This window comes from Phytophthora infestans, genomic scaffold (assembly GCF_000142945.1).
Source record: "Phytophthora infestans T30-4 supercont1.9 genomic scaffold, whole genome shotgun sequence".
NCBI classification, from domain to species: Eukaryota; Oomycota; class Peronosporomycetes; order Peronosporales; family Peronosporaceae; genus Phytophthora; species Phytophthora infestans.
The window spans coordinates 2,124,793-2,138,053 of record NW_003303750.1 but is presented as its reverse complement, the minus strand read 5'-3'; the positions used below and the strand labels follow the sequence as shown (position 1 = coordinate 2,138,053).

Below are 13,261 nucleotides of genomic sequence, written 5' to 3'. Positions count from 1 at the left end.
AATATGTAACATTCGACCTCACGATCCCAGCTCCTAAAACAATCGTTTTTGCTACAATTCTGGCTATCATTCCCAGGTTTCTTCATTTATCGGGCGTACTTAAGAATAAAATAAGCACCAACTCCTTATTAGTAGTAATTAGTTTCCTTGAAAACGGTAAATTTTAAAAGCTACGGACCCCGGATTTCTAATCCTGGATTAGGATGATGGTTCCGACCAGTTACTAAAAGATAGAGCTTTGCCAAAGCAACAGGCTGTTGCCAACCGCTGATCTGCTTCAAAAGATCAGGAGGAAATTTTCACCATCCTTCAGTCTAAACAAATACATGTACTTCGAAGAACGAAGTTCGTTCTTCGAAATTCGAAGCCTTCGTTCAACGAATTGTTTAGTAAATACTAGCTACCGGCTCAATACTTTTTAGCAACTGCAATTTATTAAACCGGTACCGGTAGCCTTTTCACTTCCACTAACATTTCAGTCCTGTTGCAGCTACCGTATTTGAGATCTCCTACTTCAGACCCAATATTTTTGAAGTTGTATTGTTGCAAAATACACAAGATCTGTACACGTACCGACGCATCTCTATCACGTTTTATTTAAACAAAACAATTTAGTTATCAAGTTCTTCTTCGGAAATTACGAAGTTTTCTATGTCGTGACGCGTATCCACAGCATGGCGCACTACGGGCACTTCTTCCAGCAGCCGTCGTAGCAGCTCCCAATCAGGTTCACTGTCGGAAAGCTCCGTTCCAGCCTCTAAGTTTTCAGTAGGCTCAATGGATACCATTTTTGCTTTCTCAAATCCGCTTCTAACCGCTTTGCGAGACAACGCATTCCACGAATTCTTCGTCCAACCTATTAATTGCTGCCGTGTAGGTGCTTTTATCTTAAACGGAAGCGTCGAAGTTGAAGCGCGTAGTTGTTTCAACATGTTCTCCACCCAATTTTTCCGCTTTTAATGGCTTGTTCCACGAAATATCAGCCGGCTGGCACGCAAACGTGTTGGTGGAAAGTTACAGTTTAGCATGTTTTTTGTACTTTGAATTAGGAGATCTAGACTTGTGCGCTGTTCCATTCTCGATATGTGATTGGTTGGAGGGCAGTCTGAATTAGGAGATCACTCTGAAGTAGGAGATCTCAAATACGGTACAGAAATTATTCTGGAAGCACTTACTTCGAAGTAATGTATATTTGGCACCTTTGTTACCTTCGAGAGATCGCTGGAATGAATACGTCATGTAAAAAAGCTCGCTGAGAAGCTTGAACATGTTTGCTCTGGGGTGGTGCGTCTTTATCAAAAAGAAAAATTAAGGCCTGACCTGAATCTTAGATGGGCACTTTCGCGGTGAAGATGTGACCAAATTTGAATCAATAGATGTAGAGAAAGAGAGCATAAAAAAATTGTGCCACCCGAAACCCCGTTCTGCATGTAGATGAAGAACAAGATGGAGAAGGTATTTTTAATGAGAAATGATATCATTTAAGATGAAATGCTCTAAAATCTTGATATTTTCCAGTTTCCTGAAATTACTGTAGTGCTGCCTGGCTAGAATTGGAGACCTGATCCATGCATGTTGTGGACACATGCATGCCACAATATGTAAATACGACGACAGTTTTGAGGAGGGAAAAGTCGTCGATTTCTCTCTTACTTGTATGCTACATGTGCTGTGCCTCCCCCTAGCTAGATGGTCTTCTTTGAAGGGCAGATCTAGCCACTTTTATGGGGGTAACTAAAAAATAGAGGGCAGAGGTGGGGGAAAGCGACCATTTTTACAGAAGACCCACTCCTCCTTCAAAATTCTTGCATGACGGACTCAGTTCAGCTACAGCAAGTCCTTACCGCGAAATATTTTAAACGGATCTTTTATGTTTTTTTTTAAATAAATGAAAGATCCGGTAATAATATTTAAAAAAGGCACCGTAAGAAGCTAAATGTAAATTATAATACCTGGAAGACCTTTTAAACCCGGTGATGTAGTCTGGACAAAATAAGTATGGACTACAGTAATGGGGATTTAGATTAAAGAGGGGCCCCGTCGTGACAAAAACATGATCCATACACCGTTCACTATAGTTATTCGTGCGTCGAAATTAGTCGTGCATTCGCGCTTTAGTGCCTTTTCTAAATATCTGAGATATTTAGAAAACTCAATTAACCTTAAACAAAATGACACGGTACACAGCTGGAAGGTGGACTCGCCATTCTCGTGGACTGCGTCCGGAAGGTCTGCTTGCTGCAGAAGTCGCAGGCCACGTCCAAGCAACTGTGCCCTCCGGTACAATCGACGCCGCTCCAAGCCTGGAGTGGAACGCCTGGCGGTCAGCCAGGGCGGAAATCTACGTTGGACCTTCACGTGAAAGTGATTTACGGGAAGGTTAGGAGCCTAGCGATCGGTTTGAAGCTTTGGGTAGAAGCTCAGTCGCGATTTCCTTCTTACAAGAGAAGTGCTCAAGAATGTAACAGCAACTTTACATTTACTTGATTATCCATAGTTCCTACGTCGGCCTGCTTGATACACGACCCCGACCTAAGGAGGATTACCGCGACAAATTTGTGGCGAAGCAGGGTATCTTCAAGCCCAAGAATCGAAGGAATGTAAGCATGGAGTGAGCCGCACCTTGGTAACGAAAGCCAAGGCGGAGGAAAAAGGAAGTGGGAACGCTTTGAGTGCCTACAGTTGGTCCGGTGAGGGACACGGTGGTGAGACAAGAAACGAGGGCGGAGGATGGTCGTCTCCACTACTGCCCGAATCGCTGCTCCAAGCTGAGACCTACGAAGAGGACAAACGCGCGCCAAGTATCACCGGCGGCGACGCACCTGAAGAAGCTTGCGTTGGAGGGGTAAAGGTGTTCCCGCGGAAACTGGAACGCCTCGTTCAGTCGATTCTAGAGTCCGAAGCGACGCCGAAGCGGAAGCGATTAGCTATGAAGCGTGGATTCAATATCGACGCCTGCCTGATTGATGACGGCGTCGGCAAGATCCATGACCACGCCTGCAAAAATCCGTGCCAACGCCCGTCAAGTTTGTGCCGACACCTACTCGATCGTTAGTGACGCCTGCCCGATCTGGAGCGCCGTCCAACGACTCGAGATTGCAAGCGCTGGTGGAAGAATAAGTCGAGAGAGTGCTTCGGTAGCTGACGGTGTCTCCTGGATCTAGCGCTGGAACGCCGCGCTCACGGCCTGCGGAGCCAGATGCACGCTACATGCCTAGGTTGACCAGATGGAGCGCGCGGAGTTGGAACGACCTTCGAGTGCTCATCAAATTGTGTACCAGAGACTCCGATTCCTAAAGACCCGATGCCAGCCAAGACCTTAATGTCAGTTGGAATGCCCTTGGGACCAGTACCTGCGCATCGAGAAGTTTCTCCAAAGAAGATTAGTCCTTACGGGAACAGGATGGTAGGTAGAGCGCCCAGGACGGCAGCGCTCTATTCTCAGTACCAGTCAATGCTTACTGCTGGGTGGGGTCAGGGCGGAGCACTACCCGCCTGGTATGCAGCTCCCGTAGCATCGACTCATGAGTATCCGGGTCTGCCTTCGATAGGGATGCCTCTAGCGGCCAGAGGAGCCTCGCCGACGTACATGAGAAACCAAGGTCTCGGAGGAAGCGCCGGATCTCAAAGAGCTGAATATCGACGTGAGAGCGTTCTGGAACGCGCAGATAACCCTCGTCGATCCCTTCTATACGTCGGTATCCCGAACGAGTTGCAAAACGCCGTAAAGGTAATCGTTCCATTTTACTCAGAGACGGATACGAACGAGAGAGCGGCTGCTTTCTGGCGTTCTTTTGAGAGGTACACCTATGGAATGGACAGCCCGATGCGATTGACGGAATTTGAGCAGTATCTCAGAGGTAAAGCGAGTCAGGAGTGGTGGTATAACATAATGATCGACAGTTTCGAGACCCTTCGAGTGAAGTTCTTTAGCAGATTTATCTACCAAAGTCCTGCAAAACTCTGGAGCCGCCTCAAGAACGCAAAACGAAGTCGTGGTGATTCGGTCGAAGAGTGGGGTGATCGTATCTCGACCATGTGCGAGACCCTGAGCTACCATGAGCCTCGCATGAGGTACGAGTTCTTCCTGGACGGTCTGCACAACAAGCAGATGACGGCGGGGTTAGATGGCAATATGGTAGGGACGTTCGGAGAGGCTTGTGACCTGCTAATCTACAAGAATCTGCACATGCCAACCGAGGAGGAGGACGAGTTCGCGGACGATGGAACGCCTGTGACCCGCGCAAACAACGCGAATTCGACGCAGTCGCAGATGTTACAGCAGCTACAGCTAATGAACCAGTCTATGCAGAAGCAACTAAAGAGTGTTGGGGTGCAGCAAAGATTCACCATAGCTGTGTCGCCCCTGCCCAAGGCGCTCCAACCCCGGTCGGGAACGCCTCTTCGACTTAGAACGCTTCGACTCTGGGGAACGCCCCCGACGAATTTGGGACCGCTGAGGATCTGACTCGTACCTGACACCCGCACGACGGAAGGAGAGGTCGTATGTGGTCGCTGTGAGCGAGTGGGGTGCGGTCGCGAAACATGCCCGAGAGGGCAAGGGCGACGCAACCGGTGTAGCGAGCTGGGTCACTTCTCTATGGAGTGTAACTGGACCAGACCCCAAGAATCCTATCGGAGCAGTAAGCGCCGTCGTATGGCGTGCTTTATCTGCGGTGAGAAGAGCCATACGGTAGCATGGTGCCCTAGCCTGGACTGGCTGCGTAGTCTGTCGCAGAACGCGACCGCGGGGAGCGCTACAGCGTCATCCGGAACCCCTCAACAATGAAGGGAGCAGGAGGGAGGGGAATTAAGTGTCCCTCTTTCCTCTTGCCTAATGGGCGACACGCCGAGAGATGAGGGTTCACCTAGCCGAACTGCTAGTGGATCTGAGAGGGCTCTCGAAGGAAGTGTGACGGATGTGAAAAAAGCTCGAGGCGCTCCAGCCTCAAGCGCGAAGACCGAAACTGTGGACTTGAAAACGAGCGAGCGAGCAACCTAACGGAGCGAGTGGGCTCCATACTGCGATCGATCGAAGAGATCCGCCTAACTGAACGGGTGGGCTCCAAACTGGTGACGAAAAGAGAGGGCGGTCTAACGGAACGGACTGGCTTTCAACAAGACTGGGAAACGGACGGCTCTTTGAATGGGCCTGAGTGAAAAGAGGTGGGCACGAAAAAAAGCAACGGAGCGCTTGGTCGTGACACTGGAACGGCTGAACGCTCCAAACGAGTAAAGGACGACGAGACTGGAGCAACGGAACGCTTCAGTGCGACGTCTGAGATCAAAGGAAATGCCTTGGAAACGACGACTTAAGACGCCGCGAAGCATGGAAAAATCAAGTAACGGGGAATTAGGAGTGGTTAGTGCGACTGTCACTCAAGAGACCGAAAGTACTAAGGGGAAGGATTCTACAGGACGCTACGACCGCCTGGTCATCGACGAGGAGCTAGATATGCTCGAGCACGGTGAAGGGCACAGAGGATGAACCCGAGGAGTACGAGAAGGAGCTTGAGAGCGACTGTACCCCGTGGATGAACAGGGAGTTCTGCTGCGAGCGATACGCAGCGCCGAGGAACAGGGAACGCCGACTCTAGCGGAAATGAGCGCGGTGCAAGAGATCTCAGAAGAAGTGCTGGAACGCACGCGAAAAGTCTCGTCAGGAGAGCTCAGACCGCTTGCGTATTGGCTGGATTGGTATGTTACTGGAAGCTGAAGGCTTCTACGGGTGCAAAGCGGGCTAATTGAGACTTCAAGGAAGCTAGTGAGCCAACGGAACGGCTGCCGTCCGTGGTTAGTGTGGTGGCACGCCTAAGGAGGTGTTCCTAAATCGCGCGATGACTTGGGCTTGGAACTATTTCAAGACTGAGGCCCCGACCATTCGCGACAAGTTGTGGGACAGGAGAAGGAGGGACCTCGGAATAGTGGACTAGTTGCTGTGACCGTTGAATCAAATCTACGGAAAGGAGTAAAATTCAGCTTGCCAATCAGAAAAGAGGAGCTCAAAATAGCAGAAGAGACCCCAGAAGTGTATCACGCGAACGCAAGGAGGCGCCAAAGGAGCGTGGGAATCCGAGGCTGTGCGGAGCGGACAGTGATGAAGCCGCGAACGACGATGAAGGCGTCGTCTCGTCTCGACAAGCAAGCAGCGCGTCATCTGCAGGGTGCAGGCCCTATCTGACGGCTTCATCGACTGCTGGCCGTCGAAGATACTGGCCGAAACTGGTGCTGTCGCCAGTCTGGTGACCAAGCGAGTGCTGAAACGACTCGAACGACCTTGGAGTTTTTGAGCGTTTATACAGGAAGTTTGAATAGCGTCTCAGGACATGTGATTCAAGTACACGGAGTCATTGACCTGCCCGTGACACTTGGAACGTTTGAAAGAACGCTTCTGCTCGTGGTGGTTGACAGTCTGTTCGTGGACGCGATTCTTGGAACGGATTCGTTGAGGGCGTTCCGCGCGATGATTGACCTGATGGAGCAAGCGATGACACTAACAGCGACAGGGGGTGATATCCTTTCGGGTGAAACGAGGGCGGAAAAGACGTATGCAGCTACGGTATCGTCGAGCGTCAGGAGCCGGGTCGTCAAGCGCTAGTGAGATCAAGTGCTCGAGGAATGGTGAAGGACAACGCAGTGGAGCTAGTGGAGGGCGTTCCGGGAGCGGACGAAACGCTGAGAGTTGCTAGGACGCTCTGCACAGTGACGGAGGGAACTGTCTTGGTAGAAGTGTACAACGCTTCTACCGAAGAAGTGGTGACGACGTCGCTGCCGTGACGATCGTTCCAAAAACGGCGTTCGTGGTGCGCGCTTTTAATAAAAGCGGAGCGCCTCGGAGCGTCAGCGCTGTGTTGAGTGCTGGAGAAACAGCGTGGCCTCCGTAGTTGGAACGCCTGAGGTAGAAATGGACTTCACCAAGAAGAACGAGGCGGAGGATAGCTTTGAGGTGGACTTTTCAGCCTCGTCGATGGGTTCCGAGCAGAGAGGACTTTTGCGGAAATGCTAATAGACCTGCGAGATTTGTTTGTCGAAGCCTCGAAGAAACCGGGAAGAACGGAACTCCTCAAGTTCGGCATCCACATGGGAACGCATGCGCCGATCAAACAGCTACCGTACAGCGTATCGAGAGCTAAAGGATACGTCAAGGAGTCGGAAATCCAAGAATACCTGGACCTAGACCTCATCAGACCGTCGACAAGCCCGTGGGCTAGTCTGGTTTTGATGATCAGGAAGCCTTGACGAAGTTATTCGATTTTGCTTTCATTTTCAAAAGCTGAATGCTGTCACCGTGAAGGACAGCTACATGATGCCGCTGATTGATGTCATTTTGGACGTCCTCGGGAACGCCTCTCTATTATCTTCAATGGACATTGCCTGTGGGTATTGGAACGTTCCCATGGACCCAGGCAGCGTAAAGAAGACGGTATTCACGAGCCAGTTTGGGATCTATGAGTGGCTAGACATGCCGTTCAACGTCGTTCCGGCTTTCAAACGCCCGATGGATAACGTCCTCGTCGGCCTCAAGCGGAGGACTTGTCTCGTGTATCTCGATGACAGCGTAGTGTTTAGCGACGACTTCCCGACACATCTGATTAACGTGCATCAGATGCTGGGACGCTTCAGAGCCGCTGAGTTTAAGTTAAAGATGAAGAAGTGCCATTGGGGGCGTGACCAAGTGTCGTTCTTAGGCCATATTGTCACGCCTACAAGCATCATGCCGAGCCCTGAAAAGCGGAGGCCGTGATGAAAATCGAGAGAACTCATGCGCTTCATACGATGAGGGCGGTCCTGGGGCTAGCCAGCTACTTTAACCGCTATTAATCGGGCTTTGCGGTCATTGCAGCACCTTTGGAACGCCTGAAACAGAAGGACGTACCGTTTCAATGGAATGAAGACTGCGAAGTGGCGTTCCGACAATTTCAGCGAGCTCTAGTGAAGCCTCTGATACTGGTATACTCCAATTTGGGGGCGCGTTTTAAACCGTTTGTGGACTCGTCGCATCTGGCCGTAGGGGCGTGCCTCATGCAGGAGGTTGACAAGCGCGACAGGGTCATAGCGTATGCCAGTAAGATGCCGGTGGGGTCCCAACGGAACTGGGCTTATAAGACGAGCGGAACTACTGAGATCGAGAGCTGGCAATTGTCTGGGCGACGCGAAAGATTCGGCGTTACCTCCGTCACGCTGAATTTGACCTAAATACCGGTCACCAGGCGCTGACATGGGTTTTTGGTGAAACTACTAAAACGACAAATGCCAATTTGACTCGATGGGCGATGGAATTATCGCAACTGCGGCTCAAGATTTACCACAAGCCGAGGACGTCGATCGGACACGCGGACGACTTGTCACAGTTGTATCATCGACCGGACACTCACGTTGTAGGTGCTATGCGAATGGCTGCCTTTTCAATGAGGATGACGGAGACCCCGCTGCTCCAGATATCGTGAAGGCTCAAGACGTCACGCCCCAGCTATCTGTAACGGCTACCCTGGGTGGCGGAATGCTGAGTTAGAGCGCTCCTCGTGCTCCAATCTCAGTCGGGGAGACCCCTGACACAAGCATTCTAGGTGACACTCCCGCGAACGCCCAACCAGACAGAATTGGCCTCAGGAGTACCGGAGCTTCTTACTCAGAATGAGCAGGAAGACGATTTGCAGGGACGTGCTCCGCGAGCTGATCTGTCTCCGGGTGATGCATTCGGGTTAGACTTCGACAAATTTGTATTGGAGCAAGAATGAGAACCTTGGATGCGTGCCTTGAAACCGTTCCTGAAGGACGGAGCTTTGGCACTCAATCCACAGTTGAGAGTGGGTGAGATCGTTGTAGGTGGATATCTGTTGACGACGATGTTGCTGTCTATCGAGATCTACTTGCCGAGGCTGGTGTATGAAGGTACCGAAGGGGTCTCTGTGGTTGGATGGGCGTGGCTCTGGTAGTGCTGATTGTGGACGTATTCATGGATATTTCTACGTGGGGTTGCTACTGAAATGCCTCCTTGTTAATGGAATTAGTGCTGGTAAGGAAAGAGGACCAAGTGTGATGGCCAAGATGGATGGAAATGGCTCGCTGGACGAATTGAACGACGCGAAGAGCGAGAGCGCGTTAGCTTGGAGCGCTTGCGGGGAATGAAGGATAACGGAACACCTTCTCAGGTCGAGAACATGAGTCCTACTCAGGTTAAAACGCCGCAGGAGGATGTTCCCACTGATGTCGCTGGTGGTATCGTGGAACCCACGTCGGGCAAGATTCTCGGCGGGGACACCGAGCGGTAGTCGGGGAGAACTGTCACGATACACAGCTAGAAGGTGGACTCGCCATTCTCGCGGACTGCGTCCGGAAGATCTGCTTGCTGCAGAAGTCGCAGGCCACGTCCAAGCAACTGTGCCCTCAGGCACAATCGACGCCGCACCAAGCCTGGTGTAGAACGCCTGCCGGTCGACAAGTTTGGGAATCTACGTTGGGCCTCCACGTGGGAGTGATTCACGGGAAGGTTAGACGCCTAGCGCTCGGTTTGGAGCATTGGGTAGAAGCTCAGTCGTGATTTCCCTCCTTCCAAGAGAAGTGCTCAATAATATAACAGCAACTTTACATTTACGTGATTATCCCAAGCTCCTACGTCGGCCTGTTTGATATACGACTCCGACGACAAGAGGATTACCGCGACAAAAACTCCGGTTTCAAAAAGATATCTGTTATTTCTTTATTCGAGTATGCTTGGTTTGTAAAATGAACCAGTGGGCTTTAAGTAACGGGCAACTAAATTCCCAAAATTATGTACTTCACCATAGTTAGTCATGGCATGACTTATTAGAATGAACGGTGTAGTACTCAACAAAGCCAGTTTCATGTTTCATTCCAGCGATCTCTCGGAGGTAACAAAGGTGCCAAATACACATTACTTCGAAGTACATGCTTACAGAATATTTTCTGGTTGCAACAGGACTGAATGGGGGCAATTGTCAGTGAAAGTGATTAGGTTACCGGTACCGGTTTAATAAATTACAGTTGCTAAAAAGTAATGTACCGGTAGCTAGTATTTACAATTAATAAATTCCTGTACAATACTTCGTTCTTCGAAGTACATGTATTTGTTTAGACTGAAGGATTGTGAGGCTTTCCTCCTGATGTTTTGAAGCAGATCAGCGGTTGGCAACAGCCTGTTGCTCTTGCAGAGAACTATCTTTTAGTAAGTGGTCGGAACCATCATCCTAATCCAGGATTAGAAATCCGGGGTCCGTAGCTTTTTAAATTTACCGGTTAACATGGATACCAATTATTGCAAGTACTGTTTAAGGAGTTGATGGTTTTTTTAACTTAAGTACGCCCGATAAATGAAGAAATTGAAGAGCTGTACTTACGTAAGTGCAGATCTGTGTCCGAGAGGAAATGGTATCCGGAATGATAGCTGGAATTGTAGCGAAAACGATTGTTTCAGGCACAATACCGATAGCTGGAATCGTGAGGATTATAAGCACTTCTCCAACGCGTGGAGTACGTTATTTTATAAAATAAATATTTAATCTTTTACACACAATGTCGAATGTTACATATTACAGGTAAAGCTCGACATCGTGTGAAAAGCTTACATGTACCCCGTCAAGTTGACGGCTCAGGGTAGGGATACCTCTACACCCAGACAGGGGATGAGGTTTTGATCAGATTCAACCATGGCTGTGATTGACCGGCTGACAAGCAAACCTCGTTTGCCGGCCCTCGCAATGACATTGCTTCATTTTCCGAGGCGCTAGCTGGCCATGCACATATTTATCCTCTCCGTTTTCTTTCCCTTTGGCCTTGCGCAGAGGACAGACGCCGCATTGAGTTCTTTGAGATCGACGCTGGTGAGCGATGCTCCGTCGATAAAACTTCATGTTTCTTTCAAGCGCAAGAGCATGGAGCTTCACGGACGCTCCGAATTCGATATCTACGCCACGCCCGTTGTGTCTGCCAACGGTGCTGGGATGCTCTACAACAGCTACGCCACGTTCCATGACGACGACTCCGATTTCACGTACTCTGTCGTGGACGGGTCTACCTACCTGACTACAACGGACGGCGATGATGTTGAGACGGTTATTTGTCTTTCGTCCAACACGCTACCGTTCGACGAGATTCTGTAGCAGGGCAGTTATCTCGCTCGCCTGCTGAGCGTGGCGTATGCTCGCGTGCTTGCTGACTGGGCATGTCCAGGTCCGACGAAGGTACTCGTCACGCAAAGATAATCAATACTTATGGGCCCGTTTCACCATGCCGGCACGTACACTTCTGTGTTCGCGTCTATTTATTGATATACTCTCCGTTTGCTCCGTTTCCAGAGTCTTTATGTCCGTCCGTTCTCCTGTGCTATGACTTCACGCATAGTCCGTGGCTCCGTACACGTGCTCGTCCTTCGCGTTCTCGTACGCCGCGACTAAGGGCCCCACGCTAAGCCTTCTCTCAGTTTCACGAACAGAAACCGCTGAACCGGGGCTACTCCTGTCAGACTCCACGTTTCTAGGGGCTCTCGCTAAGCCTTCTCTCAGCTTCAGCACTAGGTCCTCGTGACCCTGGTTACTCCTGCCAGACCCCACGCCTGCTCCGTCGCACTGTCCCGCTAGTCCACACACGCACAGCCTATTGGTAACATTTCCGCCACCGACACCTACTCGCATTGTTCGTGTCCGCCGACACTCTCACTACTGCAGGTCAGCCACTTGCACTTGATTGCAAACTGAGCAGATTGCAAACTGAGCGACTCCAACCGATCGCCCGGCCCGGCACGATCTTCCCGCTGCCCGCCCCTCACCCAACTTCATCATCGCCTACTGACGGCTCGTTTCTGATTGGTCACCCTGAGTCATGGACGCCCACTAATCACTCATTGGTACCCGTCACTCTTCGCTGGCAGCCGGCCGACACTTCGCTGACGTGGGGATCGTGCGTGGCGATCCTCATGTCCGGAACCCACTTCAACTTGCTAACCAGCCGTTCGCCCGTCAATCGCTGACACCTCATTCCGCGCAGGCGCTCCGGCATGCACGGATCCCATACACGCCTTCTTCAAACCCAGGGTCTTCCACGACCCTACCAGATTGACACAGTTCGTCGTATTCAGTGACAGACACCCAGCATGACTCGTCGTTTTCCGTGCGTCTAACTCGCTGTCGTTTCCGTGATCGCAGCTCGTACTCTAGGACATAGTGTCCTGCCGCATTACGCCGTTTACATCGTCGGAGCTCCACCATGCGGCTTGGTACATTCCGGGTACACCTCACCGATGGAACCCTCAGAGCGCACGGGGTGGGCCATTGAACAGTTGGTGCGAATGCTACAGGCGGAGCAGATCAACCCTGTTCCCTATCGACCCCAGATGATTGGTTTGGTAGAGCGATTCCATCGTACGTGGAAGGACTGTGTGGCGACGTACATGCACCGCGACGAACATAACGATTGAGATACGTGGTTCGACTTCGCGGTATACGCGTACAATTCGGGTAAGCATACGACTGTGTCGTTATCACCATACGAGCTGATGATGGGTCGTCGATTGCGACCACCGAACGAACTGCTTCGACAAATGAGCGTCAGTGAAGCGGGTGAGTTAACGGCGTACCACCAGAGACTGTTGACGGCGATGCAAAGTGCACATGCGTGCGCCGAGAAGACAAGGAGGCGTGAACAGAACCGACAGGCTCGCTACTATGTTCGACGAGTAAAAGTTAAGCGGTTGCTCAATGTGGGAGATCGTGTATGGATGTTCCCGTCACCGCGTGGCCGGAAGACTTCCAAATTCGTCCACCAATGGATCGGTCCAATGAGGATCCTTGAGCCGGCGGGATATGAAAATAACTTGGTGAAATGCGAGGACAAGGACGGTGAGGTAGAGGGTTTCTTGCTCATGCCTCATTTTTAGTCAGCTATAAACAACCTACCGATTATCTGGAGAAATTGACACGAGACATTGGCGTGCAATTGGACTATGAAAGCGAAATCGAACAGCGGTGTGATGTCGAGGCGACAAGAGAAACTGCTCGGGCAGAGACGGCTCCTGTTCAGACGGCAACGGCTGCTGCACCTGTCGAACGAGCGAGACGAACAGTGGATAACCAGGTGTCCTGGCGAAGCACGGGTGAGGAACAATACCACATGCTTCATCAAGAACTGGGCAACATTCTCCGCCGTGTGTTTTTCAACCACCGCAGCTACTATGTATCTCGTAACGTATTCTACTGCCGCAATGACGAAACGTTGTAGTAGGTAATGGCCCGGCCACATCTAGTGC

The 13,261-nt window shown here is 50.8% G+C and overlaps 1 protein-coding gene across 1 annotated transcript; it reads left to right on the top strand.

The window, feature by feature from the left end:
• Positions 1–12,304: 12,304 nt before the first annotated feature.
• PITG_05959 (uncharacterized protein) lies at positions 12,305–12,892 on the top strand (the record flags this gene model as incomplete). The annotated part of the gene is made up of 2 exons (XM_002998139.1): positions 12,305–12,392; positions 12,435–12,892. The coding sequence occupies 2 exons, from the start codon at positions 12,305–12,307 to the stop codon at positions 12,890–12,892; spliced, it is 546 nt and encodes a 181-aa protein (XP_002998185.1).
• Positions 12,893–13,261: the final 369 nt, after the last annotated feature.